The following is a 21,252-nucleotide window of genomic DNA, read 5'->3' as shown; positions in this document are numbered from 1 at the left end:
TGTATTCGTCATCGTCATACTGGCGTATCATCCGGCGTGATGGTATGGGTAGCCATTGGTTACACGTCTCGGTCACCTCTTATTCGCATTGACGGCACTCCGAACAGTGGACGTTACATTTCAGATGTGTTACGACCCGTGGCTCTACCCTTCATTCGATTCCTGCGAAACCCTACGCTTCAGCAGGATAATGCACGACCGCATGTTGCAGATCCTGTACGGGCCTTTCTGGATACAGAAAATGTTCGACTGCTGCCCTGGCCAGCACGTTCTCCTGATCTCTCACCAATTGAAAACGTCTTGTCAATGGTGGCCGAGCAACTGGCTCGTCACAATACGCCAGTCACTACTCTTGGAGAACTGCGGTATCGAGTTGAAGCTGCATGGGCAGCTGTATCTGTACACGCCATCCAAGCTCTGTTTGACTCAAGGCCCAGGCGTATCAAGGCCGTTATTACGGCCAGAGGTGGTTGTTCTGGGTACTGATTTCTCAGGATCTATGAACCCAAATTTCGTGAAAATGTGATCACATGTCAGTTCTAGTATAACATTTGTACAATTAATACCCGTTTTTCATCTGCATTTCTTCTTGGTGTAGCAATTTTAAACGCCAGTAGCGTATAAGTGTAACAAGTGCGCACAGGGACAGTTATAATCATTATTGTTTCTTCAGAAGATATTTCATTAACTGTCTTCTGAAGCTGGAGATGTTATTAAGTGCTCTAATACACTGCGGGAAGTTATTTCAGAATCCTGTTCCTGCAACTGAGAAGGTCCTCGAGAATGTGGCTGAACGATGAAGGGGGAGAGAAACAACTGTTCCTGATGTGTTTCTGCCATGTCGTTCAGACAAGAGGGTTAAGGTCGAGGAGAGATATGGGAGACATTGTACGTCGATAAGATAGCAGAGGAGACAGAGGATATGGAAATCTCTGCCCTTGTCTGCAGCTAGAATAGTTGTGCATATGATGGTGAAATATGATGAAAGTGTCGACCATCACAGATAAAAGAAACACAGGCATTCACAACCAGTTCCAGGTGCTGTTAGTTTTCCTGAGAAGACCTTGAAGGATAACATCGCTGTAATCAATGACTGAAGATCTCGCGCTGGAATAATTCGTATACTTTCAATATCCACTGTTAACTCTATCTGTATGGATGACCAACGCTTAAGCAGTCTTATCAGTTGATCGAATGTCGTGTAACAAGTTTCCTTTCTAGACTGACTGTATTTCCGCAGCGAATCGAAGTAGGGTTCCCGTTTTACCTACGATTTAACCTTTGTTATTCATTTTCATATCGCCAAAAAGTATTACTTCCATTTATTCAATGACTGAAAGTGTAAGGTTTGTACAGGTTATTTTTTCAGGTCGAGAAAGAAGACCTTTTTATATTTTTGTAGAGGATGGGGAGATGCTAATGCCATCCTGGACACTGTAGTTACGTGTTCAGTCCGATTTATTATTTCATCTATTATTACTCCTACACTCTTCGCTTTGATAGCGAAAAGTATGTCACTTACCATGTCTCTATTTGTAGCTTCTTTTTTCATCTATGTTGCAGTAGTTGCCGTTTCTTTAAAGTTTCTTTACAGAGACAGTGTACTGTGGTGGGTCCATTCCACTAGGACATTGTCTACTGGACATACATGTATCCAGTGCTTCTTCAGTTACTTTCTACTCATTTTAACTGCCTGTGTACTTTGGTAATCACTGGTTCTTCAACTTTACAGCGATCAATTCAATCTCATTTAAATGTAGATATCCTCAAGGAGATCGTGTGTGTTAGCTTCCAGTAGGTCTAATACGTATCCCTCAGGAGTGACTTTCTGAACCGCTTAATCTCAGTAGTTTTGTATCGTTTCACATGTTATATTGCTAAGGGCATCACATACATTGTGGTCTCCTCCAATGATGACAGGATGAATAGAAAACGTATGTACTCAAAGGTTTTGGATACATCTAGGAGTCGACAGAAGGACCCAGTTACCAAACTGAGCCCGCAGTGAACGACGTCAAGGTGACTTCGATGGCTGGCCCACCTAAATTTACCCCATACATAACAGGACTTCAGAGTCTGTGACCAGATGTCAATTTCCTGATGCAGTAAAACAATAGTCACAAAAAATCTCGAAAGAATCATCTTCGAATACCAGAACTAATCCAAGAACTATTAAGTACAAAACATTCACACTATTTTAACAAATTATCTGTTAGCTCAAGAAGAGGTGCAATAGTTTTTCAATAATGAAGTCACAGGATCGAATTTCTTGAGTAGAATCTTCTTTTACATTTTCAAAATTCTATATTTACATTTACATCGAAAGTAAATTAACAAATACTGAATCATTTTGTCATAACGACTAACATCTTTTAATTTTAAAGTAGTATTCACATCAAAATGCGAAAGTGAAAGATAAATTATAATTTGCTGCAAATATGCAAAGCTTCAAATGAAAAATAAAACAATTATTCTGTATCCAGAGATTGAACAATATTATTGATACATTTAGTTTTTTCATTTAACACTAAGGCATTTCGGATGTCTGTACCAAATTGTAATTTATTTTCACATGGTTTTCTTTTCCAATACCTTCTTTAGTCACACTTTTCCATGTCTTTCTTTCTTCCCTTTTTTCACCCTTTTTCTTATTTCCATTATTACTGGTTCTCATAGCATAGATATACCTGCCTACAACTTGTCCATACTGTTATCCTTCTCATGAACGAGTGTAAACTGTTGTTTTCTACACTGTAGTAAATACTGGATGTTTTATACATTCTATATTAGATGTAAATTTCAAAATACTTATCGTACTGAATGTAATGTAAAATATGTAGAGTATCTGGTTAGATGTAAGAGAAGGTCCGATGGGTCCAATCATCCCAAGTTAAATAAATCTACAGAAAAAGCAAATAAATAAACTGAAATAAAAATTATGTTTATTAAAAACTAGATTTTTGTCCATGGCACCACCCATGTACACAGATGTCACTTACATTTCACACATACTTAAATTGCGCTTATATTTAACATACTTCACATACATTTTTTCGCATGTTTTATAGACATTAAAGTGATTTTTCACGTGCACTCACAAATGAATCCTTAGGAACTTGTCCAGTCTTCTGCTGTTTCACGCCAAGCAGCGCCAGAGTCAACATTAAATGTAACTGCGATGTTCAGCCATGTGGCAGAATCTCAGGCCCAAAACACTCTGACAAAATTATTAGCTTGAAGCTCTGTGTAGTGTTGTGATGTGGTTGACACACTAAACAACACAATTTGTATGTCATACTCTTAAAATATTCCAGGTCAACTAAATACAGGAAAGAAATAGCCACAAATTGCTCTCAAACATTTTTAAGTGTCATTCCCTTTCATCCCCACATTCAGCTGTGTGGGTAGTACGGGTCTCTTCATCCCACAGCATTTCTACACAAACAATGACCCATGTATATATCAAATCTCATTGAAACTGCTCCAGGTGTTCCTGAATTACGATTTTATGACACACATAGTCACCTCCATCCTCAGCTGTAGGGCTTATCGGGGCGTCTCACTTTTCTATATAGCAAGTCCGGTAGAAATACCATCAGTTGTTACAGAGATGCATTGATATGTCACTGTATTTGCAATCACGCCTCAGCTAGGGCTGGAAGGAACGCCATCAGGACTGTGACCAATAAAACTAGCATCTCGAAAAACTAATGACATGGCGTTAATATAGGTCGTTATCGAATGTCTTCACATGCAATGGCTGCTCACCAACAACCGTAGAGGGATAGTAGGGGTGCATTACCCCACACAGTATTTGTATAGAAATAATTATATAAATAATGAGCGATGCACATGCAAACGAGTGGCTGAAATTGCTCGAAATCTTTCTGAGTCAGGTTAGCATGTCACTCCCTTCTCACCAGAAACTCTATCGGATGTAGCTGGTTTTTCACAGCACAGTTTTTATTTTTCGATAGTGAACGAAAAATCTACCACATCTGGAGGAAATCTATCCAGCTGTTTAGGGGATTCGGAACATTCATACCATATATATATTTTCATAATGTACATCGATTACTAGCTTTTTAACCATGGCTACGTCCATGTACATACATGTGACATATGTTGTACCCACCTTTTCCTCCCACTTAGCTCTATTTCCTCTTCCCCCTTCCCCTGTACATCTGCTTCTCCACACTATCCCTGTTCACCTCCTCTTTTCTTTCATTGTCCATCTCCTCTTCCCCCTCTCACAGGACATCTTCTTGTGTTCCTCTCCATGTACATCTCCTTCTCATTCTTTCTCTGACCTCCCGCTACTGCTTTCTCTCGTCAACTCCTCACTCTCATTATACGTTTCCTCCTCTCCCTCTCTCTGTCAATTTTCTCCTCCCTCTCTGAGTCAATTTTCTCCTCCCTCTATAGCTGACCATCTCCTCCCACCCCTCTCTACGTCCATCTTGTCCTGGCAACACTTCCCGCCACTTAATCTTTCCATGTTCTCTCATCTCTCTCTGTCTGTCCATCCTTCTCTCTCACTTTCTGTCCATCTCTACCTCCCCTATTATCCTCAGCTGTATCAGTTTGCACAAATACCGCCAGGAACATATCTGATACCACCCACACAATACACCAGTCATGCTGGGCAGCTAAGAAGTCAGGAACTATCTTTTTCCTTCACTCCACTGCCATAGGATCTAGGTGGCACGTACCCTCACTGCAGTTCTTTGCAGGCAATAAGTAGTATATGTATCAAATTTGGTTGAAATTTATTCATTGGTTTAGGGGAAGATGTGGAACATTACTTATTACTTTTGCCGCACTGTAGCCATTGCTCAGTCTATATATATATATATATATATATATATATATATATATATATATATATATTCAAATGTTCCTAATATAGATTGATATAGTGAAAATCTACCCAATGATTTTGTAATTACGAAACTTTTTACTAAATTCTATTATTGTGGTGAAATCCAATGAATTACAACTTTATACAAATGCTGATACAAAATTAAAGTACTATGAGTACATCCTTCAAAGTATCGAACTGAGCAAGTAACTGTTGTTGTTGTGGCCTTCAGTCCTGAGACTGGTTTGATGCAGCTCTCCGTGCTACTCTCTCCTGTGCAAGCTTCTTCATCTCCCAGTACCTACAGCTGCCTGCATCCTTCTGAATCTGCTTAGTGTATTCATCTCTTGGTCTCCTACTACGATTTTTACCCTCCACGCGGCCCTCCAATACTAAATTGGTGATCCCTTGATGCCTCAGAACATGTCCTACCAACCGATCTCTTCTTCTGGTCAAGTTGTGCCACAAACTTCTCTTCTCCCCAATCCTATTCAATACTTCCTCATTAGTTATGTCATCTACCCATCTAATCTTCAGCATTCTTATGTAGCACCACATTTCGAAAGCTTCTATTCTCTTCTTGTCCAAACTATTTATCGTCCATGTTTCACTTCCACACATGGCAACACTCCATACGAATACTTTCAGAAATGACTTCCTGACACTGGATGTTAACAAATTTCTCTTCTTCAGAAACGCTTTCCTTGCTATTGCCAGCCTACATTTTATAGCCTCTCTACTTCGACCATCATCAGTTATTTTGCTCCCCAAATAGCAAAACTCCTTTACTACTTTAAGTGCCTCATTTCCTAATCTAATTCCCTCAGCGTCACCCAACTTAATTAGACTACATTCCATTATCCTTGTTTTGCTTTTGTTGATGTTCATCTTATATCCTCCTTTCAAGACACTGTCCATTCCATTCAACTGCTCTTCCAAGTCCTTTGCTTTCTCTGACAGAATTACAATGTCATCGGCGAACCTCAAAGTTTTTATTTCTTCTCCATGAATTTCAATTCCTACTCCGAATTTTTCTTTTGTTTCCTTTACTGTTTGCTCAATATACAGATTGAACAACATCGGGGAGAGGCTACAGCCCTGTCTTACTCCCTTCCCAACCTCTGCTTCCCTTTCATGTCCCTCGACTCTTATAACTGCCATCTGGTTTCTGTACAAATTGTAAATAGCCTTTCGCTCCCTGTATTTTACCCCTGCCACCTTTAGAATTTGAAAGAGAGTATTCCAGTCAGCATTGTCAAAAGCTTTCTCTAAGTCTACAAATGCTAGAAACGTAGGTTTGCCTTTCCTTAATCTTTCTTCTAAGGTAAGTCGTAAGGTCAGTATTGCCTCACGTGTTCCATTGTTTCTACAGAATCCAAACTGATCTTCCCCGAGGTTGGCTTCTACTAGTTTTTCCATTCGTCTGTACAGGATTCATGTTAATATTTTGCAGCTGTGACTTATTAAACTGATAGTTCGGTAATTTTCACATCTGTCAACACCTGCTTTCTTTGGGATTGTAATTATTATATTCTTCTTGAAGTCTGAGGGTATTTCGCCTGTTTCATACATCTTGCTCACCAGGTGGTAGAGTTTTGTCACTACTGGCTCTCCCAAGGCCGTCAGTAGTTCCAATGGAATGTTGTCTACTCCGGGGGCCTTGTTTCGACTCAGGTCTTTCAGTGCTCTGTCAAACTCTTCACGCAGTATCATATCTCCGATTTCATCTTCATCTACATCCTCTTCCATTTCCATAATATTGTCCTCAAGTACATCGCCCTTGTATAGATGCTCTATATACTCCTTCCACCTTTCTGCTTTCCCTTCTTTGCTTAGAACTGGGTTTCTATCTGAGCTCTTGATATTCATACAAGTCGTTCTCTTATCTCCAAAGGTCTCTTTAATTTTCCTGTAGGCAGTATCTATCTTACACCTAGTGAGATAGGCCTCTACATCCTTACAATTGTCCTCTAGCCATCCCTGCTTAGCCATTCTGCACTTCCTGTCGATCTCATTTTTCAGACGTTTGTATTCCTTTTTGCCTGCTTCATTTACTGCAATTTTATATTTTCTCCTTTCATAAATGAAATTCAATATTTCTTCTGTTACTTCTACTAGCCCTCGTCTTTTTACCTAGTTGATCCTCTGCTGCCTTCGCTACTTCATCCCTCAAAGCTCCCCATTCTTCTTCTACTGTATTTCTTTCCCCCATTCCTGTCAATTGTTCCCTTATGCTCTCCCTGAAACGCTGTACAACCTCTGGTTCTTTCAGTTTATCCAGGTCCCATCTCCTTAAATTCCCACCTCTTTGCAGATTCTTCAGTTTTAATCTACAGGTCAAACCAATAGATTGTGGTCAGAGTCCACATCTGCCCCTGGAAATTTCTTACAATTTTAAATCTGGTTCCTAAATCTCTGTCTTACCATTATATAATCTATCTGATACCTTTTAGTATCTCCAGGGTTCTTCCATGTATACAACCTTCTTTCATGATTCTTAAACCAAGTGTTAGTTATGATTATGTTGTGCTCTGTGCAAAATTCTACCAGGCGGCTTCCTCTTTCATTTCTTAGCCCCATTCCGTATTCACCTACTATGTTTCCTTCTCTCCCTTTTCCTACACTCGAATTCCAGTCACCCATGACTATTAAATTTTTGTCTCCCTTCACAATCTGAATAATTTCTTTTATTTCATCATACATTTCTTCAATTTCTTCGTCATCTGCAGAGCCAGTTGGCATATAAACTTGTACTACTGTAGTAGGTGTGGGCTTCGTATCTATCTTGGCCACAATAATGCGTTCACTATGCTGTTTGTAGTAGCTTACCTTCATTCCTATTTTCCTATTCATTACTAAACCTACTCCTGCATTACCCGTATTTCATTTTGTGTTTATAACCCTGTAGTCTCCTGACCAGAAGTCTTGTTCCTCCTGCCACCAAACTTCACTAATTCCCACTATATCTAACTTCAACCTATCCATTTCCCTTTTTAAATTTTCTAGCCTACCTGCCCGATTAAGGGATCTGACATTCCACGCTTCGATCCGTAGAACGCCAGTTTTCTTTCTCCTGATAATGACATCCTCTTGAGTAGTCTCCGCCCGGAGATCCGAATGGGGGACTATTTTGCCTCCGGAATATTTTACCCAAGAGGACGCCATCATCATTTAATTATACAGTAAAGCTGCATGCCCTTGGGAAAAATTACGGCTGTAGTTTCCCCTTGCTTTCAGCCGTTCGCAGTACCAGCACAGCAAGGCCATTTTGGTTATTGTCACAAGGCCAGATCAGTCAATCATCCAGACTGTTACGCTTGCAACTACTGAAAAGGCTGCTGCCCCTCTTCAGGAACCACACGTTTTTCGGGCCTCTCAACAGATACCCCTCCGTTGTGGTTGCACCTACGGTACAGCTATCCGTATCGCTGAGGCATGCAAGCCTCCCCACCAACGGCAAGGTCCATGGTTCAAGTAACTAATAAACAAAATTTAAACAAAAGAACGAAAAAAAACTATTCCAGTGTGCATTTGTATCCCCAAGAATATATGTAAGAAAAGACTTTAACTCCCTCATTGGGAAATTTTTTTTTTGTTGATATGTTGTTTCAACCGTTTTATGTGCAAATTATAGAAATTAAACAGCAGAAGTGTGCCAGTTTCCTTAGGATATTTGTCTTCTTCCCTAAAGTTAACACGTGGTGTTTGCGTTAATATCATACCGAGCAGTTCTAGGCGCATCAGTCTGGAACCGCGCGACCGCTACAGTCGCAGGTTCGAATCCCACCTTGGGCATTGATGTGTGTGTGTGTGATGTCCTTAGGTTAGTTGGGTTTAAGTAGCTCTAAGTTCTAGGGGACTGATGACCTCAGATGTTAAGTCCCATAGTGGTCAGAGCCATTCGAAAAATTATTCTTAATATCAGGTATCGGTACATTTGGTAAATGGCGCAAGTATTTTGTATTTACCTACACTCGGAAATCTTTTTATCTTCAGTCGATTTTATCGAGTGTTTTTGAGAGACGCGTCGCACTGCTTTAGGAAATATGTGTCTGGTCAGCGACCTTCAGTCTCCATAAGTGTGAAAGAACTCTAAGGGTGTAGAGAAAGCAGTCTCGAACAACCGGTATCACACGCGACATCAGAACCCACATCGGTGGGTTAAGTTTCTCCTCCACTGCGACTTTCCCCGTCAGCTTGTCCCTTTCAAAGTGGCAGGTGCACGCTCACTGTTGCAGCCCAGAGACCGTGGTGGGGTCGTGGCAGGTGGAGACGGGCTGGCTGAGGCTGGGCCCCCAGCTGCGCGCCCTGCTGCCGCCCCCGCAGCCCCCACAGCCCCTGGCCATCCCCTGGAACGAGCAGAGTCCGCAGCACCCACCCCCAGTACATCTGCGTGCCTGCCTCTCACATCCTAGACTGCAGGCGGCCAACATGCCGGCCTACTGGAAGGAAGTCTTCGCCATCATCACGTAAGCATCCTAGCTTCCGCTTTACTGTATTCTAGTTTCTACACCTACACCCTGCGAATCACTTTACGGTACGTGTCAGAAGTACTCACGTTCACGAACGGTCGGAAGAAAGACTGCCGGTAGGTCTGTGGATGAATGGCGATTCATCTAATATCCTCATCATGGTCATTTCGTGTCATCATGGTCTCCATATTAGAAAGTTGCAAGGTCCACTTTTAAAACTTTCTTACAAAACCGATGAAGAAATTCTATTGTAATTGCAAACTTTCTTATCGTTCCTGAAAATATCCATCTTTAACAGTATGACATTATGAAGTGTCTGTTAAATTAAGTCTGACTTCGCTAGTAACACTGGACATTAAACTACCACTAGAAATTTCCCTGCTTAAAGATGCCATCTACGGAAAGCCAGCGAGGCCCATAAACAAATAATATACTTGCATCATCCGACTAGCCTCAGGAATGACTCGACGCAACACAACGAAATTTCTCTAGGCATCTGAAATTATCTACTGTTGTTTGTTACCTATAAATGTAACATTTTTATGGAACAAAATATAGAGACGTGAAAACAGCTGCTGCTCAGAAACTGCCAAAGCAAACTGACAAAGTTATCTTAACATGAGTTCCTAATGCTAAGAAAGACTTATATCTGAACGTTCCTTAGGAGCAAATATGATGCTGAGTGAAAAGTTAATTGTATTAGGCACAGAAAAGATTAGCTTACTTACTTCTGCATAGGCATGTGTACATAATCTGAGTTTATATCTCTCAAAATTTCACTTCAGTTAACTATAATACTTGGTGGTTATAAAAACAGAAATTCTATTGTAATTGCAAACTTTCTTATCGTTCCTGAAAATTTCCTTCTTTAACAGTATGACATTATGAAGTGTCTGTTAAATAAAGTCTGACTTCGCTAGTAACAAGTCCAATGTGGGCCATAATTATCATATGGGGACGAAAGTTGGTAGATTTTCTAATGTGCCACTGCAGTGCCTAGTTACACTGAAAAAATTTTGGTCCCAGTTTAGACCACCAGCTGCAAATATGGCACTGTGAATGCAGAAGAGACATATATAAATGTTGATATATGTGGTAGTGGATTAGGAATTGAATGTCCGAAGAAAAGGTCAAACATGTGAGAAACGCATAATGTTTATTTTATTATTAACCACCACTGGACATAATTTGTTCATCATTAACACCTGAAATGTCAAGGAGGTGCAAAACAGCGCCAAATTTGAACCTGGTGGCCAAAATTGGAACTAACTTTTTTGAGAATAAATTGGTTCCTCAGTAACCAATGAGCATAGCTATTAATACAATAACTATAGCCCACCCTGGACGTCTGTGAGTAGCTACAATGGAACGACAATAACTAAATTTAAGAATAAAGTTTTAAGTGGCTGAAGGCCACAGTTGATTTACATAAACTGATTTACATAAAACACAATAAAAAAATTATTTTAAAGCATTGGCTATAATAGATTACCAACAGACCTTTAAACACCGATGAAAAGGACAGTATAGACAATGACACTCAGACGCCTTTAGGAGAGGGGGGCTGCCCTCGAAATACTATCGTTCACTTAGGTGAGACAGGTGGTGGGCCCAACTACACTTGATCCGTCGGTACCCCAACCGAGAGACAGACACGGACCGACCGACCAAACGGCTTGCTAGCCATCAATCGGTACATAGAAACTCAGACCAAACTGTTACGGACGTGATTATCCACAATGAAATATGTATTAATCTGTCAAAACAACACTCCATGTCGGACTGCAACAACAGGTGAGGAAAGGACGCTGCCTGAAATTACGTTAGTGACCAGGGCAGGTAACCGGAACACTAATGGCCAAAATGCAGAAAATTCCGCTGGTGCACTTGAATTGTAGTGAATCAATATACTTAATTGCACCGCATGGTGGCTCAATTTCACCACTACAAACACTTGGTGTTGCTCACAAGAAAGGCTACCCAACAGCAAACCACTGAAAGTAATGATTCAACAAGAACGGACGTGGCTTGGGTACTTAACACACCACTCAACTTTCACGTCCTGGATCGGTGAGCCACGAAGCTCGTAGCGATGGACAGCTCCAGACACGCTCTGACACTGCGCAGGGACCGTCAGCGGAGCCAGCCGACGGTACTGCACGGGGATATCTTCCCTGGTCCGCACCAACCAACTGACTACCCGCAGACCCCCTAGCCAGAAACTGTATGCACAAGACCAAAGATGGTACACGGTGCAATATCAATACACATCGCTGCTGCCACACATAGAAGGAGGAAGAACCACGACATAACCGCAACAATGGCGGGAAACCATACAGCACACAACAATCAACAACAATACCAGACCAAATATAACTACCAGATCGGTATGACAGGGGAACGAACAAGATAACAGCATACATGACAACAAGGTGCCTGAAACTGATTCTAAGCAAGATGGGGGAACACTTTTGCGTTGGGGAATTGACATGTGGCATATTGTGGCAAGCTATAAAGTGGAAGTTTGGCAACCATGGATGCTTACTGTAGCTAGAAGTCCTGTGGGGTTATTGGGTCGAAGGCGGGGGAGGGGGAGGGGGGTGGGGCGGTATCGCAAGTGTGGGTGACTATTGTTGCCACAAGTCCCATGAATGTATTGGTGGAAGGTCAGGGTTCAGCAAACATGTCATCTACATTTAGATGTACATTAACATCTATATCTATATACATATTCTGCAACCTATCATATGGTGCAGGTTGCAGGGTACCTTGAACCACTATTGGTCATTCCCTTTCCTGTTCCTCTTGTAAATGAATCGAGGGAAAAACAACTGTACATACTCTTCCTTACAGGTTTCACTTTCTCTTATTCTGTCTTCGTGATGGTTGGACGAATGTTCTTTTCCAACAGTAGAATCGTTCAGCAGTCAGCTACAGATACTAGCTGTCTAAATATTCTGAGCAGTATTTTGTGGAAAGAACACCATCTCCAGAGATTTTCATTTAAGTTGACGAAGCAGCTCAATAATTTTCAAAAGTGTATCTAACATGCCAGTAACAAAATCTGGCAGTACGTCTCTGAATAGCTTCGAGATCTTGCTTCAATCTGCCTGATGGGGATCTCAAACACTCGTGCAGTCCTGAAGAATGGGTTGCACTATTGTTCTATAAGTGCAGATGACATAAACGTTTTTAGACTTCTTCAAGTAAATACAACTCGAACATCCTCTTCCCAAGTACCAAACTTACTTGGTCATTTCACTTAATATCACTTTGCAACATCATATCTAGATAGGTAATCGATGTGACTGTGTCAAGCACCATATCAATGTATTTGGATGTTATAGTATTATTTTTCTTACTCACGTGCATTAACTGACATTTTTCTAGATTTAGACAAGCTGCCATTCATCACACCAAATATAAATTTTAAATCATCCTGTAGCATCTGCAGCCACTTAACGACACTTTCCAGTACACTACAGTTTCATCAGCAAATGACTACAGATTGCTGCACCAATCGTACCACATTTCCCTCAGACGCTGCTGACTATACCCTCATCTCTGATTAACACTCGTCGATGACGACATTGTGCTAAGTTCTATTACTTAAGAAGGCTCTGAGCCATTGAAATGTCTGGGAACTATTCAGAATGCTCAGACCTTCGTTAACACTCTGCAGTGGGGCACTATGCAAATGACTTCCAGAAACCTATGAATGCAGTATCTGCCTGTTGCCATCCATCCATATTTCATAGCATTATGCATGTCTGAAGGAGAATTCCATCGTAAATAAAATTAACAAAGGGAGTACAATGTAGTATTTATCTTCCAACACCTAGTAAGCGACTGTAAGTAATGTCTCCCTGTACAGTAAGATACATAACGGATATAAGAGTGCAGGTTGTAGACACGTCATTGACGACATGTGCAAGTTTGGGCCTGGCTGTGAGTCGTGCTCGGATAGCCAAACGGTAAGGCGACCACTCGCGACAAGCGAGAAATCAGGGTTCGAGTCCTGGTCCAGTACAAATTGCCATTGTCGTCATTCGACTGAAGAGCTGTTGGTTTCCATATTAGCAAATGTGAATACATTTCATGTAGAAGTTTTTCTGTGTCAAATGGATTTGTTATGTTCAAACTCAGTATATGGTCATAAATTCTGCAGCAAACCGATTTAAAGGAAGTTTATCTGTTATTTTGCGGGACAGTTCTCTCACCCTTCTAACATACAGGGGCCAGTTTCGCTTCTCCCCAGTCGCTTGTGACGTTTTGCACTGGGTGCGGGATTCGCTTTAAATGCAAGCCAAGCAAAGTGCCGGTGCCAAAGAGTAGTCTCCATGATACCGAAATGGCATTGCAGCTGGACTTGGCAATGTATTTTTTATTCAATTCTTTTGGTAGCTATACCTGCTTCCGCCTATTTCTATGTGATCCATATTGGAGTCAATGTGACGACTGAACAGAGTTATGTCTCTCTGATACTCCTGCATGAATCATTTTTAAACGTGAATGTTAAAGTTTCTCATTTCCCTTTGCTGTCTTATGCTGCTAAGGTATGATGGTGGAGGTTGTTGTATGGCTCGCACATCAACCTTTTCAGAGATACACGAATTTCTACTAATTTTTGCCAGTCCACAGTTCTCTGGTGCCTGAGAGTGCAACAGTCTCTGCTTCCTTAACAATTTCCTCATTGTGTTATTAAACCACTATTGTTCTTTTCCATCCTTAATCTACTTACTAAGTACATACTTTTGCAAAACATGATATATAGTGAGTATAAACTTCTCCCATAATCCTTCTATTGGATAAGTAGTACGCTAAAACCTGCTTTCTGCTCTTCCTAACAATAATACTCTCCAAGCTTTCATGATGCATGTATTGAATTTATAACCATCATCACTAACCCCTGTCTCTACACTGAAACATTATGGTGAGGCCTATTTGAAGCTACAGGGTCTAAAATATTTCCCTTGTTTGAATGTCGTCGATCCATGTGCTCAAGAAAGTTTTCGGAAAGTCTACTTTCACTGGTACATGACTACTTTGTAATTCGCACTTAAGTGTCCAGCAGAAAGTGCTTCGAATCTGCTTCAGATTATTTCTCTACCGTTCCACTCTCTAAGAGTGCATGGGAGAAACGAACGCTTATATCTTTCTGTACGAGCTCTTATTACTCTTATTTTATTAGGTGACCATTTCTCCCTGTATAGGCTGGCGACTGTAAAATATTTTCAGTCAGAGGGGAAAGTTGATTATTTAAATTTTCGTGAAATATGCACCATATCTTTCACTTTAAATCGGATTATGTGGAAATATATATCCTGAAATACACCCTGTACTGAAAGTGCCCTCCCATATAGATAGTTAGACCCAAGAATCATAACAGAACATCATCTGATTACAAACATTATATAGGAAAATCATCAGTGAAGGATGGGAGTAACTTCCATTCGCACATTGTAAAAATAATCAGCATGAATAGAGGTTTCAGTAACATTTAATTGAATGAATGTGCTAAGTTCCGATGTGTACATTCTGTAATATTCACAATGTGTAAATAGCTCAGCATGTGGCCAAAGTACATGTAATGGGCATGCTTATCTATGTCTGTTACCATAGCCTTTCCATTGGTAAATCTCAGTATTCACGCACACACAGCAGAAGTTATGTGGAAAATCATGAACTACTTTGGAAAAACTAAAACAATTAATAAGACCACAATGCAACTGAATTTACAGCCACAAAGACATGTCCTCTAGAAATGCAAACATTAAATGATTAAGGCCATCATGTAGGCACTGTAATGCATCTGTTAAAGTAAAGGAATAAATGTGACTGAAAAGAAATGAATGTATTTAACTTCTTCTAAATGAAATTGTTTGGAGACACAATACATCACAGTGGCAAAAGCAGAAGCCTCACAAAGACAGGTAAGACATAAGGAGTTCAGCTTTGATTAAATTCGCACCTACTGTTCGCCAAAATAAAACTTTTCCATTACCTGATTCCGTAGTAGTCAAGTTCAGAGTCAAAGTTGGTAAGAAGATAAGTGTGGTGACGGTGGACCATGATAAAGTATAAAGAGACAAAATGTTTTCCATTGTATAAGTAAGACATTGATCTGACTTTAGGACAAGAAATGTAGACAAAAAGATAATATTTGTAAAGATGCAAATCTGCATGCATATAATGGCATGCAGATGGAATGCAAATTGGCTTGTTAGCAAAACAATCACTGTCCAATGTAACTGAAACAGACAAGGAGATGAATTCTGGACTTGTCATTAGTAACACGATCTCTAATAGACTGCTATAAAATACCATTTCACTACTATTTGTAATAGCATAGGTAACACGAAAATGTGTCCTTGCATGACGTTGGACAGAAGCCCTAGATGGGATATTTATGTTTTTGGCAGTAGACTCTAATTTCTCACAATTTCTTTTCACGCTAAATTTATATTGGTCTTTCATTACAGTTGCACTATTCCTTAATGTATTTCTCAGATTTTGCAGTAATGCATTAAGCTAATCTAAAAAAAAAGGAACTTTTACAGATTGAAACAGCGTTTTGCTCTTCAACCTGAAAACTGCAGGGAGTAGGAAAAACTAAAATAAATATCTAACAAGTTGTAAGTGGGTACATTCAGTGCACTAGGAAATTATTTGATGAACAATCCCACCCACCCACAATAATAAAATATAAAAAATTAAATCAATAAAAATTTATTCACACAATGAACTTCAGATCAAAATATTCGTTATCTTTACTTTTCGCTCTTTTCATTCCTTTATACTTTAGTTTAATATCACCATCCTCGAAAAACTGAAAGCCACAGTTATAATTTTATTAAACTTACCTAACAAAATAATTTTATATTTATTATTAAGCTCCATACAGATTACCTCTCCATATATAGTTTTTAAATATTCACAGCCTGTTATGCAATACAATTCATTTATTTCTAGCTCACTACTCATTTTAAACAAATTTGAATTGCCTGCATTATTTGGCTTTTTCGGTACAGTATCCATTTATATAAAATAAAAAAAATAAAAATATTAAAATCCTACACTCAAAAGTCTGTGCTGAGTATCATATGTTAAATTTTTCTTAACATACATAACTATGTAGGCAATTGTATCTTTTCGAATTTTATGATTAACTGTGGCAACTAATTTCATCATAGATTTCAGTGTGGCCAAGACATTCATTCTCATAGACGTATTTACTACAGAAAAAGGAAAATTTTCATTAAAACTGAAAGGATTTACAGTGACAGCACCATTCAATTGAGTGACTCTTAGAATCAAGGAAAGCATTATATACTTTCAAATAATTATTGGTGTAAGTAAGGCATATCAAATTCTCAAGAATTATCAAAATTACTAATATCTAGTTAAAAATTTCTTTTTCCTTCTACTCCAGATTTTTCATTTGTTTGTGATTCAAAGGAAAATATTGGAGTTTCTGGATTTTACAGTCTTCCTTCAAACTCTAGTGAATATTCTTGTTCATATTTTATGCCAGAAGTGCGAGTTTCCGTAGATTCTACTACAGTTTCACCTCCTTTTGGAAGTGTATCGTTTAGTTTAATCACAGCATATTTTTTATCAGTCCATCTAAGAACAGCCTCTAAAGCACTTGAGCTACAAGTCAAAATTACAGTTAAATCTTCTTCCCACATCTCCTCTTTATGATCTTTGAAGTACTTTGTCCACTAGATTTCTTTGGTGGATTTTTCAGTGTTCTTCCATTTTATCTTATCGTTATTGAGGGTATCACCTTCCTTGGTTAACTCACAAGCTACAGTTCTTGTTAATCTCATAAGGACAGATGAAGTAATAAATGGATGTTGCATTCTAGACAAAATTTTGTTTCCTTTCTTTATATTGATGACCTCAAACAGCCCTACCACATACTTCACAATTAATCTTTTATTTGATTTTCGAAAATATGATTGGAAATCAGTACTATCTGCTACGATAATACTAAAACTCATGAACTACTCAGTGTGATCAGCATGAACCCAAACATCTCCTATATTTATATTAAACTCTGTGTGCTCTTGGGCAGATTTCGATTATATTAAGTCGTCTCATTCACAGAGAATGAGTGAAATTGCTGACTATCGATTTTGTTCATGATTTAACAAACAAACTTAATACGTTGTTTCTAAAATTAATGTAACATAAGCACCATTAAAGTCTATCAAAATATTATTTCATCAGTTATAGTAATTTCTAGGTCCACAATAGGTTCAAAACTAGCAATATATACTGGATAATTTGGGTCATGACTTATTGGGCCACAAAATTCAGAAATAGTTTAAATGAAGCATTGTTATTAGTTTCCTATTAACATGATCAGCATACTCAATAAACATTCCATCAGCCAAATTAAAATTTATTTTAATTAATTCAAACAGAATAATTTTAGAACATCATTAGAAACCGTTTTTCTATTTGGTTTAATTATTTGATTATTAATTCAGAGCACACTTCCAATATTATCTTGTTTTATATCCATATACAACTTAACATTACTCTCAATACTAACTCTATTTGAAATTTCATATTCTTTAATATGAATATTTGGCTTTTTCGATTGAATTACTTTATTAAATATTTCAGACTATATTGACCTTCAGGAATTTCTATCCTTTCTCCATCAGAAACTGTTTATTATTTTTCAAAGTAATATTTGAGTTAAAAAACTTGAATAAAACCAACTACTGCAGCATTATTATAGCTATATCATACATGTTCAGTCAATTTTTTTTTTTGAGAACAGGCGTCTTACCTGCTCATTAACTATTAAAAAATTTATGAAATAAATGACAGATTGGGAACCAAAACTAAGAAATCCAGAAAGTAAGTTAAAAATGAAACTCGTTGAATATTATCATATTCTATTTCATGTGCAATCACTGGACAAAGTGGTTGATTCCAGAATGAAATTTGCACTCTGCAGCGGATTGTGCACTGATATGAAACTTCCTGGCAGATTAAAACGCTGTACCAGACCGAGATTCGAACTCGAGACCTTTGCCTCTTTCAGGAGTGCTAGTTCTGCAAGGTTCGCAGGAGAGCTTCTGTAAAGTTTGGAAGATAGGAAACGAGGTACTGGCAGAAGTAAATCTCTGAGGATGGGGCGTGAGTGGTGCTTGGGTAGCTCAGATGCTACAGCACTTGCCCACAAAAGACAAAGGTCCCCGAGTTTGGGTCTCAGTCTGGCACATACTTTTAACCTGCCAAGAAGTTTCATATTAGCACACACTCTGCTACAGAGTGAAAATCTCATTCTGGAAACATCCCCCGGTCTGTGGCTAAGCCATGTCTCCGCAATATCATTTCTTTGAGTAGTGCTAGGTGTGCAAGGTTTGCAGGAGAGCTTTTGTAAAGTTTGTAAGGTAGGAGACGGGGTACTGGCAGAAGTAAAGCTGTGAGGATGGGGCGTGAGTTGTGCTTGGGTGGCTCAGATGGTAGAGCACTTGCCCACAAAAAGCAAAGGTGCCGAGTTTGAGTCTCAGTCTGACACACTGTTTTAATCTGCGAGAAAGTTTCATTAATTATTGATAATTGTATTTTAGCATCTAGATGGCTAAATTGGAAAGTTGTGGAAAATTATTAGTTTTATTCACAACAATGAAGAAATTATTGCATTAGGTCAATGTCAAAATTATACATTTGTTGTATTGATGACTTCATTCTTGAAAATCAAGATGCAGTTAGAAAATATTTTACTAGAGGAAGATACAAAGTAATTGATTCCTCTTATTTAGCTCAAACTTATTTAAAAATACCAAAACAATTAGTTGGAGATTATCTTAATTTTTTAATATTACTAGACAAGATGATACAAATTTAAATCATATTTATAGGTTAGTTGGTGGTGATTCAAGACTTACTAATTTTAAATAAATGTGTTGTATTTGTTGCCATCATCAATTTGGATTTTTTACAATAGACAGGACTAGGAAAACGACTGAAGGTAAGATCAGAAACTGAACATAGAATTTCATAAAAACATAAACATAAACATTAATGTTAAAAAATTGTTTAGTTAATGTTATTAGTCTTTAATAAATATTTGCAAAATACGATCATATTAAAGGACTAAGTACACCTTCGTTGTACAATCAAGAAGTTGTTAAAAAGCTAGATGAAATAGAAGAGTAGAAGAACAATTATAAGAATAATTTAAAATATGGAAAAACCACCAAATAGATTATGAAAAATTTCAAAAGGAAGGTCAATCAGTTATCGATTCTATTGAACACGTTAAGAAAAGGAATCAAAGGATTAGGTGGTAAAGTATTAAAAGCAACAGAATAAAATAGAAAAGTTGAATAACAAATAGTTAATTTTCCTCACTATCAGTTACATGAAATTAATGATATACCACCAATTAAACAATATGAAAGTCCACAATTTGTGTAAACTAGAAGTGAACCAGAAGTAAAAGATTTATTAAGCCAGAGAAGAGACTAACGGTAGAAAAAAGTAGAAAAACGTTAAAAAATAAATGTAAGTGAAGAATGTTAGAATTTATTAACCACCATGATGATAAAGTATTTAATTAAGACCTGTCAGCTCATTAATTTGTTGGTAAATTACTAATAACATGAATGGACATAAATTAACTATTGGTGGTAGGGAATATAAAGCTACAGAAGATTAATGTACCTTTCAACTAAAAAGATCGTAAGTATGGAATATATGAATACACTGTATACAGACCCTGATTTATCAGTCTATGTAGTTATATTTTTCCCATTTGTGAGCACTATTCTCTGATAATAATCTGAATAAAATTAAATCTAGTAGAGAAAATAAATGCAAATATTTCATAAAAGTAATGGTTGATAACTTCTTTCTAGCATTTAGGTGATTCACTGGAAAGTGTGGAAGAAAAAATTGGTGAAGGTTTAGTAAACAATATTGAGAAAAAACTAATGGAATGTGTTTGGGTTTTCTGAAGTCCATCAGTTAATGTACAGTTTAGCAGTAATTCATGGAGAAGAATTAGCTGGAACTAAACATGATCACAATGCAAAAGTTGGAATATCAAAAATGTTAACAAACAAATTTAGTGATTTCATCATCAAAAATTCAAAAGGAATTTTGAATTTGATCAGACTTTTGATTAATCTTCCACACACATTTTGGAAAAGTGAAAAACATGGTGAAATATTAATCAATTTGGATTAAAATAATTTACCAATGCCAGAGATTCATCTACCATGGTTTAATTACTGGGGGGCCATTCCTGAGTTAGAAGAAAGACTAGCATGTGCTATTACTGGAACTAAGTGTAAGAAACATGATATTGCATGCAGAGATAATAAAGATTTAGAAAAACGACATGAAGCAGATAAATAACTTCTTTTGGGTGCATACAGAGAATGCATGCAAGTGATGCTGCATTAGGTGATAAACTAGCAAAAACTGCAGCTAGAGGAACAACATATTGAAAAACAAAATTAGCAATGGGCACAGCCGTGACTTATGATGCTGGATTAAAAGCGGATGACAGTAGTTGAGGGTGTAAAAAATATTAATTGTTTTAAATATGTAATTTAAAATTTCAGTTGATTATACTTTCCTATCAAGGGGCAAAACTAAACCAAAATCAATTTTTCTTAAAATCAACAATGAAAAATTAAATATTATTGAACCATTTTTAAATATGTTCAAGAAGGAAAGAAAGAGGAAAAACTGGAGAGAAGTTACTTGTTTCACTAACTGTTCCTGTTTTGAAAAGGATTCGATATTGATCTAACAAAATAGAAACATGAAGATTTCTTCCATTACTATTAGCTGCATTACCTTATTTAACAACCACTGGTGCACATGGTGGTTGTTTTGCACCAATTGAAAATGCAGTAATAAACAAGAAAAAACTGATGCAGG

At 38.0% G+C, this 21,252-nt stretch overlaps 1 protein-coding gene across 1 annotated transcript in view; it reads left to right on the top strand.

Annotated features, from left to right (window-relative positions):
- Nucleotides 1-9,269: 9,269 nt before the first annotated feature.
- LOC124790033 (RNA-binding protein 33-like) overlaps nucleotides 9,270-21,252 on the top strand; it is a 50,726-nt gene continuing 38,743 nt past the window's right edge. The window contains exon 1 of the mRNA XM_047257588.1: nucleotides 9,270-9,330. Coding sequence (XP_047113544.1) covers nucleotides 9,293-9,330 — 38 coding nt within the window. The 5' untranslated portion in view covers nucleotides 9,270-9,292. The remainder of the gene's footprint in view (nucleotides 9,331-21,252) is intronic.

This window comes from Schistocerca piceifrons, chromosome 3, assembly GCF_021461385.2.
Source record: "Schistocerca piceifrons isolate TAMUIC-IGC-003096 chromosome 3, iqSchPice1.1, whole genome shotgun sequence".
Taxonomy (NCBI): Eukaryota; Metazoa; Arthropoda; class Insecta; order Orthoptera; family Acrididae; genus Schistocerca; species Schistocerca piceifrons.
This window is presented reverse-complemented; position numbering and strand designations above follow the sequence as displayed.